At 36.8% G+C, this 22823-nt stretch overlaps 1 protein-coding gene across 1 annotated transcript; it reads right to left on the bottom strand.

Annotated features, from left to right (window-relative positions):
- Positions 1-19152: 19152 nt before the first annotated feature.
- Positions 19153-22300, bottom strand: LOC120071425 (protein NUCLEAR FUSION DEFECTIVE 4-like). Its single transcript, XM_039023703.2, has 2 exons — positions 21605-22300; positions 19153-20516 (listed from the first exon to the last, which is right to left on the bottom strand). Exons 1-2 carry the CDS (start codon positions 22067-22069, stop codon positions 19359-19361), a joined length of 1623 nt encoding a protein of 540 aa, XP_038879631.1. The 5' UTR covers positions 22070-22300; the 3' UTR covers positions 19153-19358.
- Between the last annotated feature and the right edge of the window lie 523 nt (positions 22301-22823).

Here is a 22823-nt window from a genome sequence, read left to right as displayed (position 1 = left end):
AATCGGAGAAACAAGGTGGCTTTTAGAAGGTAATTGGAAAAGACCGGTGGTTTTCAAACTATTTAGGAGTAAAATTTTATTCATATCAGAATACGTCTACTCAACAAATACATTCTACAAATTTTTAACAATATTTTGATTGATTAGAAATAGATGTGTTTGTTGAACAGATGTATTCATGTTAGATGCAAATTTATATTTAAAACGGTCCATTCATTATATTTAAAACAGTCCATTGATTATTTCAAAACGGTCTGTTTCGATGCTGAAGGCCTATAAAAGGCGAGGCCTTCAGCGGTTCGTATGACACAGAATTCATTTTCTAAATTCCCTCTTCATTTTTCTCTCCTCCTTCATCTTAGCTTTTCGAGCAGTGAGTTTAGAAAAGGGTGTACGTTCCGATCGGTAACGGTGCCTTTCAGATCGGTTTTCATTTGGTTGTTTTATCTTGGGGATGACGTGGCAATTTTCAGTCCTGTTTGTATACTTGGGCAAAGCCGCGAAACGTCTTAAAGAGAGCGAGCTCCGCGACTCAGCCTATAACGAGTTTCTGTTTTGCAAGTTTTGCTCTTTGCTTGACCGTCGTGCCTTGACGGTTTACAGTTCATCGTTCTGAGAGTCCTGCCATTTCCAACAATTTTAAGACATTTCGACATCATCAATGGCCTTCAGTAGCAACAATGAGATATCTGACCTCAACCGTCCATTCCAATTCGAAGGAGTGAACTTCAAGCGGTGGAAGCAAAAGATGTTGTTCTTCCTCACCATCAAGAAAGTTGCTGAAGCTTGTACCAGCGCTAAGCCGATCGTCCCTTTAGAATAACCAACTGAACAACAAGTAAAAGAAGTTGCTAACTGGGAGGAGAAAGACTTTCTATGTAAGAATTTCATTTTAAATGGTTTAACTGATGATCTGTATGACGACTACAGTACAATGAAGACAGCGAAGGTAGTCTGGGATGCCCTGCAAAAGAAGTATGACACCAAGGAGGCCAGGTCGAAGAAATATGCAGTTAGCCGTTATCTCAAGTTCCAGATGACGGATGAAAAATCTGTGGAGGCCCAATCTCATGAACTCCAGAAGATAGCCCACGAGATAATTACTGAAGGTATGTCTCTAGACGAACAATTCCAAGTTACTGTTATTATTGATAATCTGCCCCCCTTGTGGAAGGACTTTAAGAACACTTTGAGGCATAAGACCAAGGAGTTCTCCTTGGAGAGTCTTATAACCCGGCTAAGGATCGAGGAAGAAGCTTGAAAGAAGGACCAGAGAGAGGAGGTGAACGCAGTACCTAGGAAACCCGCTTCTTCCGTGGCAAAACCTGACCAAAAACCTAAGGGGACAAAGAGGAAAAGTCAGAACTGTGGCTCCAGCAACAGAACCAACAAAAAAAACAGAAGCCCTCTTCAGAAGAAACGGTACAGTTCCTCTACTTTATTTGTAATAAACCTGGGCACATGGCTAGGAACTGTAGGAACAGGCGTCGTCCTGCTGGTCAGGCAAACCTGACCAGAACCAACAGAAAAAACAGAAGCCCCCTTCAGGAGAAACGGTACAGTTCCTCTACTTTATTTGTAATAAACCTGGGCACATGGCTAGGAACTGTAGGAACAGGCGTTGTTCTACTGGTCAGGCAAACCTGACAGAAGAACCGTTAGTCGCCATGATCACATAAATAAATGTAATCGGTGGCTGTGAAGGGTGGTGGATAGACACTGTGTGACGCGCCATGTCTGTTACGACCTTAGTCTATTTAAAACTTATACTGAAACTAAGGATAAGAATATTCTGTTGGGAGATTACCACTCCACGAAAGTTACTGGAACCGGCGAGGTGGAACTAAAGTTTACCTCTGGGAAGACCCTCACGCTGAAGGACGTTCTGCACACTCCGGAGATACGAAAGAATTTGGTTTCGGGCTATCTCCTCAACAAAGCCGGGTTTACTTAAACTTTAGGGGCATACCTAAATACCCTTACCAAAAATAATGTCTTTGTAGGGAAAGGGTATACAACTGAGGGAATGTTCAAATTAAATCTAGACCTTAATAAAATGAAATCTTTTGTGTATATTTTGTGTTCTATGAATATTTGTATACTAGACTCTATCATGTGAATAAGAATTTAATTAGTTACATGATTAGGCTGGAAATGATACCTGAGTTATCCAGAAATGATTTTGATAAATGCGAGTATTGTAGTTAGGCTAAAATTACTAAAACTCCGCATAAATCTGTACTTAGGAATTTTGAGCCTCTAGATTTGATTCATTCTAATGCCTGTGAATTTAATGGCATATTGACTAGGAACAGTAAAAGATATTTCATTACTTTTATTGACGGATGCTCTGATTTTACTTTTGTATACCTGCTGAAAAATAAAAGTGATGCTTTTGATGCCTTCAAACTTTTTGTTTCTGAAATAGAGAATCAGTTTAATAGAAAAGTTAAGAGACTTCGTAGTGATAGGGGAACCGAGTATGACTCGGACAGTTTTAATGAATTCTTTAACTCACGTGGAATAATACACGAAAAGACCGCATCTTATTCTCTTGAAATGAATGGAAAAACCGAAAGAAAAAATAGAACTTTAGCTGAGCTAGTAGTTGCTATTTTACTTAGTTCAGAAGCCCCGTCTTATTGGTGGGGTGAAATCATCCTTACCGTGTATTATGTCCTAAATAGAATCCCGAAATCTAAAAATAAAACTTCACCTTACGAAATTCTCAAGAATAAGAAACCAAACTTGTCTTACTTTAGAACATGGGGTTGTCTAGCCTTTGTAAGGATTCCTAACCCCAAAAAGGAGAAAGTTGGCTAGCAGAGCTTACGAATGTGTCTTTATAGGTTATGCCTTAAATAGTAAAGCTTACAGGTTCTATGATCTAGTGAACCAAGTGATCATTGAGTCAAATGATACCAACTTCTTTGAAGATAGGTTTCCTTCTAAATCAAGGAATACTGGGGGCTCTGGTTCAAGTGGTATAACCCTAGTTAGAAATCCTAATCCTAGAGAGGAAACTGACCCATAACCTAGAAGAAGCAAAAGAGCTAGAACCGCCAAAGATTTCAAAAATGACTTCCTGACCTATAATGTAGAAGAAGACCCTAAAGATCTAAGAGTTGCTCTGTCCTCAGTGGAAGCCAACCTATGGAAAGAAGCCATAAATGATGAGATGGACTCACTTGAGTCAAATAGAACTTGGCACTTAGTAGATCTACCCCTAGGATGTAAGGAAATAAGGTGCAAATAGATCTTAAGAAGGAAACTTAGACCTGATGGGACTATCGACAAAGTACGAATTATCTTATCCCATTCGGAAGGCCTTTTTTTATTACCTTCCCCGCGTATGTATAAGACCGAATTCATTCGATTTCTAAAAAGGATTACTATCCGATCCATTCGTTCGTCGAGCTATTTACTCGATCGCAGACATTTCTGAAACACCTCTAACAGAGGGACGGAGAATTCTTTCTCATTTAAAATTGAAAATTGAGATGATTGGATTTGCACCAATAGAAACCATAAATTTTATACACAATAAAAGAATAAAAAAGCCAGGTTAGTAGCGAAGGGCTTTAGACATAGAGAAAACGTAGATTTCTTTGACACCTTCTCCCCTGTCACTAGAATTACCTTTATCCGTGTCTTGTTCTCTCTCGTTGCCCTTTATAACCTCATAATACATCAGATGGATGTAAAAACCATTTTCCTAAACGGTGAACTTGAAGAAGAGATTTACATGGAACAACCTGAGGGTTTTGTTGTCCATGGTCAAGAAAATAAGGTGTGTAAATTAGACAAATCTCTTTATGGACTAAAACAAGCTCCTAAGCAATGGCATGAAAAATTTGACAACTTTATCCTATCTAAAGGTTTGGTCAATGAAAGTGACAAATGCATCTACCATAAGTTTGATAATAACCTCTACACTATCTTGTGTCTATATGTAGATGATTTATTGATCTTTGGGTCGAACTTGCACGTCATAAATGATGTAAAATCAATATTGGGTGTAAACTTCGACATGAGAAACTTAGGAGAAGCTAGTGTAATCTTAGACATAAAAGTAAATAGGTCTGAAAAGGGAATTTCTTTAGATCAATGTTACTATATAGAAAAGATTCTAAAGAAATATAATTACTTTGAGTGTAAACCAGTCTGTACTCCTTATGACCCTAGTGTCAAGTTGTTCAAGAACACTGGTGACAGTGTTAATCAAACTGAGTATGCAAGCATCATAGGCAGTCTTAGATATGTTGCCGACTGCAGTAGGCCTGACATAGCTTATGTTGTAGGACTACTTTGCAGGTTTACAAGCAGACCTAGTAAAGAGCATTGGAATGCTATAGAAAAGGACATGAGATACTTAAAGAAAACCCAAAACATAGGATTACATTATCAAAAGTTTCCCGTTGTTCTAGAAGGGTTCAGCGATGCTGATTGGAACTCTCTTTCGGATGATTCAAAGGCTACAAGTGATTATATCTTTAATATAACTGGCGGAGCTGTCGCTTGGAAGTCCAAGAAACAGACTATTTTAGCCCAATCTACGACGGAGTCAAAAATGATAGCATTAGCGATAGCTAGTGAAGAAGCAGGCTGGCTTAGAAGTCTGCTATCAGAGATTCCCTTATGGTAAAAGCCGTTACCAGCCATATTAATCCATTATGATAGTACTACAGCAATCGCAAAAGTTCAGAACCATTACTACAACGGAAAGAGACGTCAAATACGTCGTAAGCACAGTATCATTAGAGAGTTTCTTACTACTGGTGCAGTTAGAATGGATCACAAGACTGATGACAATTTGGCAGATCCTTTGACGAAAGGATTGGCCAGAGAAAAGGTTTTCAGAACCTCAGAAAGGATGGGAGTCATGCCTATCGAAAAATGAATAACAGTGAGGAAAACCCAATCTGTAGACTGGAAATCCCAAGAAACAGGTTCAACGGGTAATAACTAATCACAAGTGATATATAGTGAATACTGCTAATGAAGGAACTCTTATTAAAGAGTACCTACGAGCGGAAGCGGGTCTTTCCAATTCATTGTGATAGAATTACCGCATATACATTCAAACATACTTTCATAATGCTAAAGGGATCAAGAAATCATACTAGATGAAGATTTCTCGAGTCTGAAGCCCAACCGTCTATCTCGAACAGTCACCACTCGAACAGAAGGAAACGAAGAAGACAATACCACTCAGAGCCCTCAGTATTCTTGGAGTGAGAATCCAAAGTGTGGGCTTTGTTTGGATTTGGCAGAGAAAAGGAAGAAGAACGACCATACACAACGATCAAGCAAGTGGGAGATGCGGTCTCTATCGCATAGACAATATGCTTGATCGTTTAGGTAAAGTATACGATCATGTAGCAAAAGTAAGATCGTCTGTACGATCGTGTAGGAAAAGGTAAACGATTGTGTAGGAAAAGGGTGAGCGATCGTAAAAAATGATTGCATAGGAAAAACTAAGCGATCGTCTATACGATCATTTAGTAAATACTGGGAGCTAAACAATCATTTAGGAAAAAGGTAAACGATCGTTTAGGTAATAGCGTGCAACGGTATAATCGGTATGCGATGGCTTAACAATATTATATATGTAAGCGATCGTGTAGTCCTTATCGTATAGGCACTGATTTTCTAAACGATGACACTATCTTTTTCACAATACCTGCGCACACCGAGATCAACACACCGCCTGTTATTTAAAATGCACTCATTCGTTATTTTAAACAAAGAGGCGCCTTCCCATTTCCTTTATAACCGTCCAATGAATGTGATCTTATCACATTCATAACTTATAAATATCAAATATTAATTATAATATTTTTTTCCTCTACTAGATATAAACCATATTTATATCCAATTTCCTCCAAATTAATGTATCTCATACATAAAGTTAATTATATCATATTTAATTAACTCATTCAATTATATCATATATAATCGAACTCCCTCTTATCAATTTGAACATTTCAAATTGACCCAAAAACTGACTGTCAACTTGTATCCAAGCTACCAAGGGGACCTTATGGACTTATGGCTCGTAGCTCCAACGGTACGTGAATAGCTGACTAAACTCTTTAGTCACGATATCCATCATCCGTTAACTGTCAGACGTTCCACTAAAGACCGACAGTTGAACTCTTCTTGCCATAGATATATTTCTATGTCCATTGGATATAACCAATCATCAGTACGATGACCCTTCACAAATGCTTGTAACTACAGTAGGCCAATTTACCGTTTTACCCCTGTAATTACATCTTCCTCATTAAGTACCACTGATCTCTCTAATGAACAATACAACATAGTCCTACTATGTGTGAACACCTCTGGGGCCATAGGAAAGTGTGTGGCGCCACATCGTTCAAGCCCTGGAATTAGCCTTTAAGAGAGTTATTTATCTACTTGCCCTACCTCAGGGAAGGAGTGAATTCCATCTTGTGTAGCTGAGTTCCCAGCTCCCAAATCAGACAAATCCCCAAAATGGTAGGTTTGAGTTGGCGTTCTGGCCACTCGCACCCATGCAAATCAAAGGACCGCCCTCAAGGACAGAAGTTCCTAACTCACTCAGGATTGAGGTCATGTTACCTATGGTCATCCTAGTGAAGTGAAGTCTCAGTTATGAATGGTGTTATATAACGAGACGTTAACACTTCGTGGTCAGGTCTTATACAAACTCTTTGTATAGGACGTCCCCACTCGCATGTCCCCTACACGAATGATCAGGATCAGACCATCTGTGACAAGTCACAACACGTGTGACCATTCCACAAAGCGGGCCGCATTCGTAGCATTACCAGGATAAGGTTTCCTTCCTATATTCATATACTATAGACCATTTTGGTTATCACTCAAGACATGATCCACTTGTATGTCACCACATATATGCTTGAGTCACATACAAATAACCAGAAATTTTATGTTTATTGGTTTGTGGTAAAATCTAAATGTGCAAAGTCAAGTAGTGAAGTAAATATCATTTATATTATACATCATAAGTGTTCGTACAAAGTTGTTTACAAACTACTGGACACAAGACTTTAGGTCACAAACTCCAACAATCTCCCACTTGTCCTAAAGCAAAGTGAGGAGTACAAGTAAACAGGCCAAAACAATAAACTAGAGCATAAAAACTCAGTACAACAAAATCTCCCACTTGCCCTAGTCCAGCCGCGGGCCGTCCTGTAGACCCATGCTCTGATGGTGATTCTCAAACACTGTAGCTGTGAGAGCCTTCGTAAACGAATCAGCAACCTTTTTCTCTGAGGCGATCTTCATGAAGATCACGTTACCTCGATGCACTATCATGCGGATCGACTTTAACATGGCAACAGGTGAGAAAGTCTCCTCATAGTTGACTTCCTTCACCTGGGTATGACCCTTTGCTACAAGTCGAGCCTTGAAGGTTTGCACCTTCCCATCAGCACCCCGTTTGCATTTGTAGATCCATTTACAAACTATAGGTCTTACTCCATCAGGCTGATCTACAAGATCCCATATCGAGTTGAAGTACATTGACTCCATCTCGAGATTCATGCCTTTGACCCATTCATCCCGGTCAACATCTTCTATTGCCTTTTTATAGGGCAATGGATCCTCAACGTCACCATCTGTCACCATAGCTAGGATTTCCGTAAAACCCAAATAGCGATTAGGCAAGTTCATAACCCTCCCACTACGTCGAGGTTCCCTCAACTCTTGAGGTGGAACCGACTTACCAGGTCTTGTCCTTCAGTACTATGTGATTCATATCTAGGACTGAGCTTCAGTACCTTTACATCTAGTCCTTCAGTACTGAGCTATTCATAATTTGGATTGAGCTCCAGTACCTTCATATTTAGTCCTTCAATACTGAGCTATTCATAACTTGGATTGAGCTCCAATACCTTCACATCTAGTCCTTCAATACTAAGCTATTGATAACTTGGATTGAGCTTCAGTACCTTTACATCTAGTCCTTCAGTACTGAGCTATTTATAACTTGGATTGAGCTCCAATACCTTCACATTTAGTCCTTCAGTATTGAGCTATTCATACATTCTAAGACACATTCTCATCTCTACTAAATCTTAGTTTCCCTAAGGCATTCAACACTAACGCATACTCATGATCATTGAAGGGCATAACATAATCATGAAGTCAATGCATAAACATACATTAAAGAGAGATGTGTTACTTTGGAAACTATTTGAAAATAGTTGTCATAAATAGCTTTCAGTAAACATGAATTGCTAAATCATTCATAAAGCGTTTGCAAATCATTTAAAGCATTTAAAGTCACTCATTGTCTTTGATGTCAACCCTCCAATGCCTAGCACCAATAGGCGTTGAGTACTTGGCCAAATTCATAAGCTTTAACTTGACTAGACAGCAACAACTTCACCATCGCCTATACCATGTGTCTATCGTATGCCTTATGCGTTCAAGCCTCATATGCATCCAAGTGCATCCAATCTTCTAGCTCACGCTCATACAGGCCATCACATGGCCCAACGCATAACTAGCCTTTGTGCCAACCGTTCAGCCTATGCGCCCAACTTATGGCACATCAAAGCATGCCTAATGTATTCGTCCAGCCACGCACTAACACGCTCTAGTGCAACGTTGTGCCTTACACCTTGCACGCCTAGCTACACAGCCCTACTCACTCTGTCGCGTAGTTCAACGCCCACACAACACTTTCTTGCACCTACGACTTCAGCATGCGTTGCATGGTCCAACGCATCTTAACGCGTCCTTACGCCAACTCATCCCTTGCACGCAACTCAACCCTCACACATGCATTCGCCAGAATCACCATCTAGCCCTTGAAGCTGCTTGCTTGTTCAACTCAAACAACTGCCTGCTTGCTCAAAAGTTTCTAGATTCAAATTACAATTTGAATAACTAATTCTTCAGGCCTTTTCTTAAGAAATTTTCTTCTATAAACTTGCTCTTAAATGTCTTAACAAGCTTACCGTAAAATATCAGCTTAGAACTTCCCGTGGTTTGGCCGGAATCTTCAAGTCATCAAGGCTGGCCTAAGCTTACCCGAGAGCTCGACCTTCAGTTGGATTCTTCAATCTTTAGCCCGATTCCTCTAGAATTTCCTTCCAATAACCCAACCTCAACAATTATACACAACCAGAGTTTGAATGGCTCTGAAAACACTCCATTTGCACGAGTGAATTGCTCAAATCCTTTATTTGAAACCAAGCTTCTCCTTTTTATACTACCAGCTGCATGCTTATCTTAAACCTTAAGCTCCTACCTCATCATTTAAGTGATAACAACAAACCTAAGCACGACAACCGGCTTAGCTAATCAGTCATTAAGCAGATCCTTTCCTCTTATCATCAACACAAGACTCAACTCCCAAGCCAATGCTTGTAATTACTTGGTCGCATGCCTACTTCAAACAATACATCGCCCAACCTTGGAAAATGCATAGCTCACCTTGAGGCTATGGCATCCCTCCTATGGTCGCATGCTCTTAGACCAACACATGTCCTAGCCCACATAGAGCTTAGTCTTAACATAACACCAACCAAGCGTTAAGCCCTCATCAACGCACAACCACCGAGCATCGCATGCCTCATGTACCTTGCGCGAAGACTGCCAATGCTTCCCAAGCAGTCGCACAGTCTTCCAGCACACATCGCATACCTCATCGCATACTTCCTAGCGTCATTGCATAGCTCTAGTGAGTACCCAGCGCCTTGCGCTCATTGCCGCACACTGGTCAACATGCACGTCTAGCCTCAACGCTCAGCCCTACGTTCATCGTGCACCCTAATGAACATCGTATACCTTATCGTCTTGCGTTCATCGATTTGCGCCCAACCTTGCGCTAAGCGCATCCCTTGCACACGTGTGCTAGGCTCAGCACTTAGCCTATACTCACTGCACGATGGCCCTTCCTCGCTGTGTGATCATACAAGCCTCTTATGGCTGTCGCATGCCTTATTAACATATAGGGTTGCAAGTTCTCAACAAGACCACCTTGGCGTGCATAACCTCAACGCATAACTTCCCCACACTTGGCCACACTTGGCCTCCAAAGAGCTTGTCTAACCTCTAAAAGCAAAACTAGCACATAAGAGCTTATCTCCAACGCCCAACACAAGGCAAACGCATAGGCTATACCCTACCAACACTTAGCCATTTTATGGCTTGCCTAACCTCTAAGGTAAAACCAACACCTATAGTTCTTATCTCAATGCTTAACATAAGGCCAACGCCCATGGCAATACTTAGCCAAATTTTCCTCTTGCTAAGCTATCTAAAACTCACCCGAGACTAGGTTTTTCCATCACTTAGAATTTTCTTCCTCCATCTTCCTACTTTCTTTACTTCCTTTTACAACTTTACTTTAACATATCTTTAGTCTTTTCTTAACATGCCTATTACTCATTTATATAAAGAAAAATGGAGTACGGGGTTTATAAATAATGCAATAAAGTTTGCACCTCTGCCACAAGTAAAAAGTGAATAATCAAACTTGGATTGTACAAATCCATGTGTAAACAAAGCAAAAGAAAACTTAACAAACCACTGTTTAGGGTGAGAATTACCTTGACAGTGACAATCTTAGCAATCGGGAAAAAGTATCAAAGAAATCTATGCTCTCTTGCTGACTATATCTTTTTGCAATAAGGCGTGTCTTGTATCTATCAACTGTTCCATCAAGGTGATATTTGACTTTATAAACCCATTTGCTACCAACAATGTGATGAGTTTTGGCAATGACACCACTGTCCATGTCTTATTCCTTTCCATAGCATCAATTTCCTTAGACATTGCATCCCTCCAACTTGGGGATTTAATAGCTTGATGATAAAAGGTTGGCTTATACACCGAAGCAACATTGAGCAAATAATGTTTATAAGATGATGGATATGTACCATAGGAAATGTAATTGCCAAAGAAGTAAGGTGTTGTACAGACGATAGGTTGTTTGGTAATAAGGTTACAATGAAAGTTTGAGGTATGAAGGAGAACAAGACTTCCGCGATGATCGTCTAAGAATGACAGAGGAAAAGATAAACCCATGTATATCTCGACTTATCATCAACTAAAATAACAAAATATGAATGACCAGCATGAATAGGAGATTTAAATGGATCTCAAATATCATAATGCATCAAATCAAATACAACATTAGCGAAATTATTCAAAGTAGAAAAACTAAGACGACGTTTCTTAGCTAAAGGATAAACACGACAAATATCTTTGCAATGATTAGAATCTAAAAATGCTAATACTTTCGATAAATCTTCAATTTAGAAATTGAAGGATGTCTCGAATGCTGATGTTGTTGGAGAGGTACCAGCATGTAGCGGAAGACATCAGGATCCATAAGCACTCTAATTCATTAATTTTGGCTCAAAAGAAATATGCTTAAACAGGGTTTAATGGGTTTCAAGAACATACGTTTGAAGAACCATTGAAATCTTGATTTCTAGCTACTAAATCCTCCAAATCTTTGTGCAAACCACCACAAGATCTTCCCTACTATTCTCTTGGTGCTCTAGATTGAGTTGTAGGACTCAAATAAGCTGAAATCAAAGAGAATTTGGAGAAAGCTCACTACAACAACCCAAAATGAAGAACATCTTCTTCATTCGAATTTTTCAGAAAAATTCATTCGGTTGTATCACCTTCACTTCACTCCAATCTCTTCAATATATTGTAGACTATCATGCAAAGAGATTTGCTGCATGGGATGCAACTCATGCTTGGAGTAAATGAAGGAAGAGGTGGGTTTCATTGTAAGCTACTTTTGAAGATGAACCTGAAAAAACAAATTTTTCCTTTTTTTTGTGTGTGTAATTTTCTATTTCCAAAATCTAAAATTGATTTTAAAATCATATTTTATTTCTAAAATCAAAATTTATTAATTTTGCAAATTAATTTCAAAAATTAATTTTCTAATAAAATTAATAAATAATTATTTAAACAATTTAAATAATTATAATTAATTTAATATCCAATATTAAATTAATTTTTACATTAATTCATTTTCATATATTTTAAATCATATTTAAATATATATATTCTCCAATTCCGTTTGATTCTAATTTGAACGTTTCAAATTAACTTATCACGCTATTCTAGAGCTAATCCATTTTCGAGCTAGTAGAGGGACCTCATGGACCTACAGATTATAAGCTCCAACGATTCGAGATTAATCGGCTAAACTCATTAGATCGATCTAACTCTCATTCGTTAACTAATGGGTCACTCCACTAAAGTCCATACTTGAACTTCCCTCATTGTAGATATATTATGTCCACTCAATATAACCATGATTAGTAAGTCAACCCTTCACAAGTTGTTCGTAATAATGGTTAGGTCAAATCTTTGTTTTACCCCCGAAATTACCTCTAGTTCTTTAAGTCCCCACTGATCCCCTAACGAACAATTGTTTTGTGATTCATTCACAAAATCGAGTCCCTCTCGGGCCAATCAGAGGGCGGAGCCTCTTGTTCAAGACTCAGAATCAACACGTAAGGGAATAACCTTTCTACTATCCCTAAAGCAGGTAGAAGTGAATTCCTTCTTGCACCCTATGTCCCCAACTATCTATCCAGTCTTACCCCTGAAACTGGAGTTTTATTGAGTCGGCGCTGTTGAGCCAACTCTCACCTATGCAAATCTAAGGGTAATCCCGAATAAACAGGAGTTCATAGTTAGCTCAGAATTAAGGTCAAGTTACCTAGGTCATCACTTTAAAATAGTCAATCTTAAACAGTAAATAGCGTTATAAAGTAAGAGTGACTCATTTCGTGGTCCGATCTTGTACAAACCTTTTTGCACAAGGACACCCCCACTCCTCATGTCTAACATGAACGAATTAGGATCACTTCGTTTGTAGTACTTTACAACTCCTTGTAACAACTACAAAGTGGGCCGCATCCAATAGTGTTGCCAGAATAAGGTACCCAACCTTATTCATATACTATATATCATTTTGACTATTTACTCGAACCAGATCCACCTTTATGTCTCCACATAAACTTCAAATACTCATCCAATAGTCAAGGGACTTTCAGGTTTATTGGATTTCTTTCAAGCAATAGATTTATTCAATAACACCTTTATGGAATTTTCAGAATAAGTTCCATTGTTTACATGACACGAGTTTTAGGACATAAAACCCAACAGATGCCACAGCTGAAGTTTTACAGTCTATGGCAGAGTGCTTAACAGAAGAATACTCAGGCTTCTCAGGATGTATGTGAAATAAATAAAGCCCTTCAACAATATCAGCCTTCTCAATGTTCTCAAATTTAACTTGTCTTGGATAATGCAATGTTCATCAGAAAACATAATAGAATATCTTGAATTCTTAATAATTGCACTGATCGATAACAAGTTATATTCAAATTTTGGAGCCAAAAGTAGACGTAATAAAAAGTCCTTTGTCAATTGAATATCTCCCATCAACTTAACTGATAATCGAGTTTTAGTCGGCAAAACAACATATACATTTTAAGCAGGTCAAAGATTCTTAAACAGTGAACGATTATAGCTGATATGGTTGATGCACCAGAATCCAAAACCCAAACTAAATGAAGTTGATGTGTGGATAATAGAGTAGAGGAACAAGTACTTGCTACATATGTCATTCCAGTTTTAGCATTGCCATTAATTTGAGAAGATGAAAGTTGAGTTTGCAGTATTTGCATCAAATGTGAATATTGGTCATCACTGAGACAAGCAAAAAAGGTTGACTGATTTAACTTAGAAGTATCCATTCCCTTTTCAACAACAGCCTGCGAGGAATGAACATAATTGGTAGACTTCTGATGAATAGAGGAGTTATTGGTTACAAACTTGTGGCCTGATGGATAACCATGTAGTTTGTAACATTTGCCAATTACATGACCTTCAATGCCACAATTGGAGCAAATCAAACGTTGTGCATCTTTCTTCTTTGATCGATCAATATTAGGACGTTCGTTGTTAGAATTAGTCATTATGGTAACTGCTTCGATTGAAAAATTGTTACCAATGGATAGTTGTCTTTCTTCTTGAATTATGATAGAGAATACCTTGTTTATAGATCAATTAGAAGTATTTGAGCACGGATCTAAGTAAATGACTCATTTAGCCCCATAAGGAAGGTCATGACGAACTTGGTGTTGAGAAACTTAAGCATTTTCTTCATTCCTCCACAAGTACAGTCATCAAGAGGAAGATATTCAAGAAGTTCTTGCCAAATCGTAGTGATTTTTGCATAATAAACTTCAATAGAAAGGTTACCTTATGAAGTTGTAACTGTTGGGATTGGTGTCCTAATTCTCCCAGAGTCTCGTAGTTTGTAAACTATACATATTGTTATGAATAAAATAAGAGTTATTTTATTTTGCATTTACTCATATCCAATAAACAAAGCTCCATGGTTATTGTATGTAAATCCAAGCATGTATATGAGATATACAAGTGAATCATGCCCTAAGTGATAACCTAAAAAGGTATGTAGTATAAGGATTAAGGAGGGATACCTGATCTTGATGACACTACGGATACGACCCTCTTTGTAGAGGTTTACAAGTGTTGTGAACTACTACAGATTGTTGATTCTGACCATTCATGTGGAGACATGTGAGCGGGGTTGTCCTATACAAACTCTTTGTATAGGTGATATCTTTTTGTATAGGTGAGACCAGACCACGGGATGATTCGTTTCTTTACATAACGCCGTTGATACTTGAGACTTACATCTCACCTAAACGACCATAAGTGATATGACCTTAATCCTGAGTGTTTTGAGAACTCCTGCCTTTGAGAGTGGTCCTTTGATTAGTATGGGTGAGAGTGACCAGATTGCTAACTTAACAAGCCTACCTTTTTGGGGATTTGTCTAATTTGGGAGCTGGAAACTCAGTTACACAAGATGTAATTCACCCATTCCCCGAAGCAGGGGTAAGTAAAAAGATTACTCTCTTAAGGGCTGATTTCGAGTCTTGAACATAGTGGCCACAACTTCTCTTTGGAAGAAAGAACTCTAGTAGGACTATGACTTATGTTCATTAGAGGGGTCAATGGTACTTAAGGAGTTAGATGTAACTATAGGGGCATAACGGTAAATCGACCCAATTGTACTTACGAGTGATCTGTAAAGGGTTATCGCACTATTGATTGGTTGATATGGATACAAAATATATCTGTAGTGAGGAGGGTTCAATCTTTAGTGGAGTGTCCGACAGTTAACAGATGGTGGATCCTGTGACTAAAGAGTTTAGTAAATTATTCACGTACTGTTGGAGCTTCAAGCTACAGATCCATAAGGTCCCCTTGGTAGCTCAATGGATTCAAGTTGAGAATCAGTTCTTGGGGTTAATTTGAAATGTTCAAATTGACAAGAGGAAATTCGACTATATATGATATAATCGGTGTGATGTATCATACATTAAGTGGAGGATTAATGTAAATATGATTTACATTAAATACCATAAAATAGAAAAAGAACTATGGTTTGTATGTTTCATGAGATGAAATATTAAAACTATAAGTTATAAATATAATATGGTAAGTTGGTTATCATATTTATTTATAATAATATTAATTATTTGATAATTATCTCTTTTTCTCTAATAACCAATTGAGTGGGAGGTTATTGGTGGTTTTATGGTAATCGTGAGATAAAAGGAAAAAGGTTTTCCTAAATTTAAGAGTGTTGCTAATTTTGGAAAGAAACTTACAGCAAGGCTATCAAGTGAAAGTGTTTCACTAAGCGATAGCTAGTAGAGAGATAAACGATCATGGAGTGTCACTATATGATAGTTCACTCAGTTAGTCATAGCTAAACGATCGCAGGGCATTGTCTATACGATAGGCTGCCATCTTCTACATGATTGAGCACATCGTCTATATGATAGACTGTGTCATGTCCCACTTGCTCAATCGTTTACACGATTGTTGTTCTTCCACTCTCTTCTTATAACCAAGTCCATACAGAGCCTACAACTTCTGGATTCTCACACCAAGAATACCAAGATAACCATTGTTGTGGTGTCCTCATTCAACTCGATTGATATCGAGGTTCTTGAGGTCGTTCGTTGGGTTCGTGTTCATTGTTGATCATGTAGCGGTCATTGTGTTCAAGCATTCATGCATTACTGTCTTAGACGTTTAGAGTTCGATTAAGGGAGTTTGAAGAATGAGGCTTCAAAGGTATGATACTCTATCCCTTGATTATCTTAAAGCATGTTGTAATTTCTAGTTGTTGCATGAGCAGTTAGTTTCCATTTATTGGCTGTAATTGTTTATGTTCAATTTCGAAGAATTTGGAACGATCATTCCGCTGCTCATAGAAATCCTCGTTTCATTTTCTTTAGTAACAAGATCCTTTCTCAACTGATAAACATGTGGGCGATTAGATTGTCGATATCATTCCTTTATTTCTTTCCAAAGTTCTTTGACATTTTTGGTATACACCAAATTTTTAGTAATCTCTTTCGAAATTGAATTAATTGTCCAAGAAGTAATCACGCCATTGTTGCACTACCAAGTTGAAAGGAGATTTCATTCCATTGTAGGCTTCTTGATAGTTCCGGTGATAAACCCTAGTTTTTTCTTGCCAGAAAGCGCAAGACGCATCACCTTACTCCATGAGGAGTAATTGCTCGATCAAACAAGAGATTGTGTAACCAAATTGGTAGTCAGAATGATCGAGTGGTGCAACACATAAGGATTCAACTGAGCTTCAAGGTCTGTAGATGCAGGAACTGAAGCTGTAGAAATCACTGTGTTCTCTAGATTAGTCATGATGAAAATCAACAAGAATTGAAGACGATTTAGATTGAAAAATCCAAGAGAAAGAACGAAGAACGCACCAATAAAGAAGACGCTAAACAAATGAGCACAATTGCGAAAATTGCTCTGATACCATAATAAGGGTTGAAAGTTCTATTTCATTGATTTATAACTCTTCCATACTAAATATAGTGCACATAACCCTTTTATATATAGGGACTGAAAAGTAATCAATATGAAACTAATTGCAACAACTCTATTACAATGAAAATTAAGAGTCCGTTTGATAACGTTCTTGTTTCTTGTTTCCTGTTTCTACTTCTCATTTTTTAAGAAACAGACTTGTTTGATAACTGTTTCCGTTTCTTGTTTCTAAAATTTGAGGAACGTTCCTAAAAAATGGGCAAGCTTTGAGAAATTACAAAAAGTAGTTTATCCCTGTTTAGTTTCTGTCGTGTATTAAACTATTCCATTTATTTTATAAAATGCATCTTTGGCCTATTGGTAGTTTTGCATGTCCACAATTTTCTTCCACCTCTAAACTGTGTGTTTAAATTCTAAAATGGGCATTTTTATTTTATTTTATTTTATATTTATTTAAAAAATAATAATTATCAAACAAATTTTTGTTTTTGTTTTTTTTAAGAAACATGAAATAGGAATAGTTATCAAACATATTCCTGTTTCTTGTTCTAAAAAAAGAAAAAACAGAGAACAGGGAGTAAGGAGTAGGGAACGAACAACGGGAAACAGGAAACGAGAAGTTTATCAAAGAGACCCTAAATGACCAAAATCATAACTAATTGCAACAACTCTGTTACAACCAAATAACAAAATTTACAATTATTTTATTTATTTACAAAATGTCCTTAATAATAAACATTGATATCAAACTATCACTGTCTATCATTTGATATTGATAGATGTCAATCAAAACATCACTATCTATCAATGATTATTGATAATAATATTTTGTAATATTTGTAATTAAGTTAACTATTTTTCCTATATTTGAAAATAACCTTATTTATTATTAAGAAAATATCATTTTAACTGTTTGATTTTAGCGACTTTCAAAAGTTTGTACTTTTAATATGTCTTACATTTATTCCTAATTTATATTTAAACTCTAAATTTGTAATTGTATCAATTTAAATTGCAAACTTTTGTAAGTGTATCAAAAAAAAATTTTGGATAATGTATACTTTCTTTTATATTTTGTTTAATATTGCATGATATTTATAATTTATAATGAAACTTCTAAAATTTTATAAGTGAATCTATTTGGACAAATTATTAAGATTATCCATGGAAATCATCCATGCATTAGTTATGGCACAGATGTAGCCTTCTTTAAAAGTCAGATTTAACAAAATCAACCATTAAAGTTAATGTATCGATGGTTTTCAAAGAAAACTAGATTTGTTTTTTTATTGTTAAGGAATTTAGTTGATAAAAAATATGAATGATAAAATTATAAATCTCACAAAAATTGATGCAATCTTCAAATTCTAGGGTATACAATGATATTTTCCCAACCTTTTATGGTTTGTTAGTATATTTACTACATAGTTTAGAAATATATTTTCTTCCATAAAAATTATTATTATTAAACCGATATCAATAAAAACTTATTTTTTATGACGTCAGGGGTGTTAAAAAAACCTCGTGACCCAAAAAAATAAAATTTTATGGGTTTGGTTGGTTTATGGATCACCTAAAATAACTCAAACCAACCAAACCAACTCGAACTTATTATTAACTTTTTTTTTTTTGCTTATGTACAATTATATATACTATATTTATTTTAGTTTTCTTTAATTTTATAAGTTTTTTAGATAATTTATTATTCAACAACTCTGAAAAATAGTTTTTTTTGTACTTTGAAAAAAGATTATACATTATAAAAATTGAAATTGAGTTGTTAATCTTAATTCATATATGAAAATAGTTAAATCAAATTTTTCCATATTAACATTTTATTTCCTTTTATAAAAAAAATTAAATAAATGGCCCGAGTAACCTGAACCAACCTAACCCAAATGTTTCATGGTTTGGTTAGATTCATTTTTTAATGAAGTTTATTTGAGTTGAACAAATGTAGTTGAATCTAAAAAGTCCTTCAATCCAATCCAACCCACCCACAAACGCCCCTAAATGACGCCGAAAGAGAGAGGAGGCGCTGCCCCATTTCAAATAAGACACTTTCAAGAAAAATTAACTTCATTAAATTATATTTAAAGATTTATTAAAAGTATAGAAATCAAGCTAAAATTTTGAAAATATAAAAGTTAAAATTGAACAAGTATACGGACAAAAAGTTATAGTACCTGACCAAGAGGATAGAAGTTAAATTTTATTTTCCATTATATCGAATCTTAAAAGGAGGGAAAAAAAAAAGGCAACCGACATAATTTATATTAACACATTGATCAACCTATGATACAGTACAACGTTCAAAAACATAACTCCATCTCACTCTGATATGCTGTTTAAAAGTATAAAACTTCAATGAAGCAAGACAAACAAATTTCTTTACACTCAGTATAAAATCTACAAGCAATCATCTTACTCATCCTATAATTCTCCTTGCTCCTTTAACTAAGACATTCAACTCTTCTTTGCAAAGCCAGTCGGTAAAATCTCCTGGTTCGAAAGAAGAGTGCAGCAGCAACAAGAGATCCGAAGAAAGCTACGACGGCCATGACAAGAAAAGATACCACAAAACAGTGTGTGCCATTGCAAGAACCATGTTCTTCAGTCGCTTCTCTGTCGTAAATGTAACCGATAACTCTAACAGAAAAAATGTAAGACCCCAAAGGGCTGGCTATGGCTATGGTGTTGAAAATAGTACCCATATGTTCTAAACCAAATATCTCTGAAGTGATTGTAGGCATCAATGACCATTGTGAGCCGTAGCATATGCCAACAAGAATTGAACCCACGTACAGATTTCCAGAGAAACCGGAAGCAATCATGATGTGGCCGCCACTCATTCCCAGTAGAGTAATTGCCATTAACAATGGTCTTGCCCAGCCGTATGAGTGGAGAAGAAAATCAGAGGTGTAACCAGCTCCAAAACGTCCAAGAAAATTCCATATACTCCATAAGGAAACAAATGTCTTTGTCTCTGTTGCTGTGTAACCAAGAGACTGACCAATTTGGCTCATGTTGTTTATTGTGGCCAATCCAGATCCCATTCCACACACCATGGCAAGAAACAACAGCCAGAAGTTTATAGTGCGTATAGCTTCCAAGACATTCAGGGGTTGAGGGGTTCTAGAGTTTGCAACAGCCATGATCTGGTTCTCTTCCCTGGGCAGCTCATGATATTCCACAGAATCCTCTGCATCCATCGACTCGGATTTGTTAACCTGACTTTTTTCAGAGATGAATGATGGAGATGGCTCTCTAAAATCCTCCTTTTGAGCATTAATGGCAATTCCAAGAGGAGCAGCAAGGAGAATCAAGAGTATGGAGAACGTAAAGAAACGAGTCCATGCTGAAAGGGAGAAAGTGTTGTTCAAGATGATGACAACCATTAGGTAAAAAGCAACTATCACAGCAAGTGCAGACAATGAGTTCAAATGCTTCATCTCATTACTAGACTCTGTTTTGTCAATTCTAACAAACCACATGAACATGATGGAAAGAAGTGTGGGCAAAACCGCCAGCATAAGGAGAAAATTGCTTGGATCTCCATTACAAGTCGTATAAACTTGGATTATCAGTGCTCCACTGAGACCAAGATATCCCTGTCCAACAAAAAGAAGACAAAAGCTATGAACTCACAAATAGCACATTCAAGACAAAATCTGGGGATAATCCTTGGAATCTGCTCTCAGATTCAACAAGGCAACTACAACTTTGTCAAATAAAAACCTTTTTTCTTTTTTCTTTTTTTTTTCTCTGTAATAGATTTATGAATGAAATAATGGGATGACCCCAATACCAGAAAGCGATTACAAGAAATGCCTCCAATTGGAGAATAAATAAGAAGTGAGAAAAAAGAGTGATTCGTTTTGTACCAAAGAAAAGCAGTAGTGATCCCCACTTTGTCAAATAAGAACCTAGAATCCATTCAGATAGTGATCCCCACTTTTCCACAGAATAAAATAGAATCAGCTGTAGTCACTAAAAATTACTGTTGAACTCCTATTAAGTTAATAGTTCAACACATATTTAATCTTCTTCTATATAGTTTTAACCCTACCATTTTGAGTATAGAAATTAGTACAAAAACAAAACTAATACTTACAAGTAATCATCAACATTAACTGAAGAGTAAACAACACTAAGCTTAAACGCAAGACTTCCCGATGAATTAGACCCGATTGATAATCATTTGGTTTTTAACCATCAGGTTTATAAGCTTAATTTTCAAAAACCAAATAGTAATGAAACAGGGACATTAAGCTCAAGTTAACCGACTGTGACACATTTAATCTCTTATTTCCAGGACCGCCGTGAGACAACAACTTGGGGTTTTGATCTGGCCACTTCTTGATCAAAAATAGATTCTGGCAGAGAAGAACAGAGCAAGAAGGAAGGACAAATTGGTTTGTTGGCTCCACCGTCTTCTTCCATTTCTATACTTCGTGATAAAATCTCTTGCAAAGAATGAAGCCAGCTAAACAGAATTCATCTCCATCACTTTACACTGAAGGACATAGATTTAATTTTAACGTGCATGAATTCTTTACAATAGTACTCACCATAACCAAACCTCCCACAGAGAAAAATACAATAGGGGATCAGAAAAGGGGAGAAATCAAAGGTAAAATCCAAAGCCCTAACAATCTGCATAATAACAATGAAGATAACCAAGGGTTTTCGTGGGTACCTTCATGATTCCCACAACCGTCCCACTATAGTGCTCAAAATTGTGCACGCCAGTTACAACATTCGCCGTATTGAAAAATGTTTGCGCATGTGCAGCCAAAAACATGAAGAAGCACATCGCCGGCACCGGCGGTCGATCGATAACTCCAGAGACAGCGGCCCAGATGAAAATATAACCAAGGAACCACTGAATCGCTCCCGCGGCGTGCACCACCCATGGTCCGGCAAAGGGCCGGGGGGCGGGGGTAGTGACGGCGGAGTAAAGAAAGCCAGAAATGATGCCGGCGTTAGCGCCGATGTCTTTGAAAACGGAAACGGTGTCGAGAGTGGATTGATCATAGGCCTGCGTGGACTTGAGAGCGGGAGAATAGATGCTGAAGGTGTAGGAAGCACCGCAGATGCATTGAATCCAAATTCCAAGGGCGGTTGCAATCCATTTGTTGGGCATAAACCCAGAAATTTCCATCTCCGGCGGTGGGATATTTTTCTGGTTCTGGATCTTCGTCGTAGCAGAAACAGTATAATTTCCGTGTCGTAGAAGAAGAGGACATTGTCATTGTTGACACTTCCCATCATCATTTTTCTTGGCATTTTTCCTTATTTTCTATTTATTTTTCAAATATTTTTTTATTGGTTTTACTTTTTTTTGGGAAAGTTCGTTAAATTGATTTTATCCATTATTCTTGGAAACTCTGACTCAGCTAAGCTTATTTAAATGACTTATCTAAATCTTCATCTTCATCTCCATCTTCAATTGGATTTATTTTCCTTCATTTTATTATTTTGTTTGGTTAAAGTACTATTTTATTCCAATATTTTAAAATTTGTTTGATTTCTACTTTCAATAAATTCTCGATAACATATTGACATATTTCTAAGATTTATTGAATAAAACTATATATTAGAAAATAATAAACTAAAATCAAACTAACTTTTAAATATAGATTCAAATTAAAAAAGGTCTATTTTATACTTTCCATTTCAAGACTTCTAGATTCTAAAGTTGTATTTTTTAAAATCCTTTTCAAGAAATAATAAATCATTACAAATATTAAGATAATTCTTTTTAATAATTTTCAAACCAAAAACCTCTTACTTACTAACATATTCATGAGAAATTCGGTAAATGTTTAAACTACCCATCATTAAAAACTAAATTTATATTTGGGAAAAATTATTATAATTAGATTAAAAATACCAAATTAAGACATTTGTCGATT

The sequence above is a fragment of the Benincasa hispida genome, chromosome 2, assembly GCF_027475165.1.
Source record: "Benincasa hispida cultivar pf3 chromosome 2, pf3_genome.v1.1, whole genome shotgun sequence".
Taxonomy (NCBI): Eukaryota; Viridiplantae; Streptophyta; class Magnoliopsida; order Cucurbitales; family Cucurbitaceae; genus Benincasa; species Benincasa hispida.
The sequence above is the reverse complement of the archived record's forward strand: the minus strand, read 5'-3'. Positions and strand labels throughout refer to the sequence as shown.

Coding starts and splice junctions, on each gene's coding strand:
- LOC120071425 (XM_039023703.2), bottom strand. CDS start 22,069: ATGGAAATTTCTGGGTTTATGCCCAACAAATGGATTGCAACCGCCCTT. Junction 20,517..21,604: donor CGGTTGTGGGAATCATGAAG/GTACCCACGAAA, acceptor TTTGTTGGACAG/GGATATCTTGGTCTCAGTGG.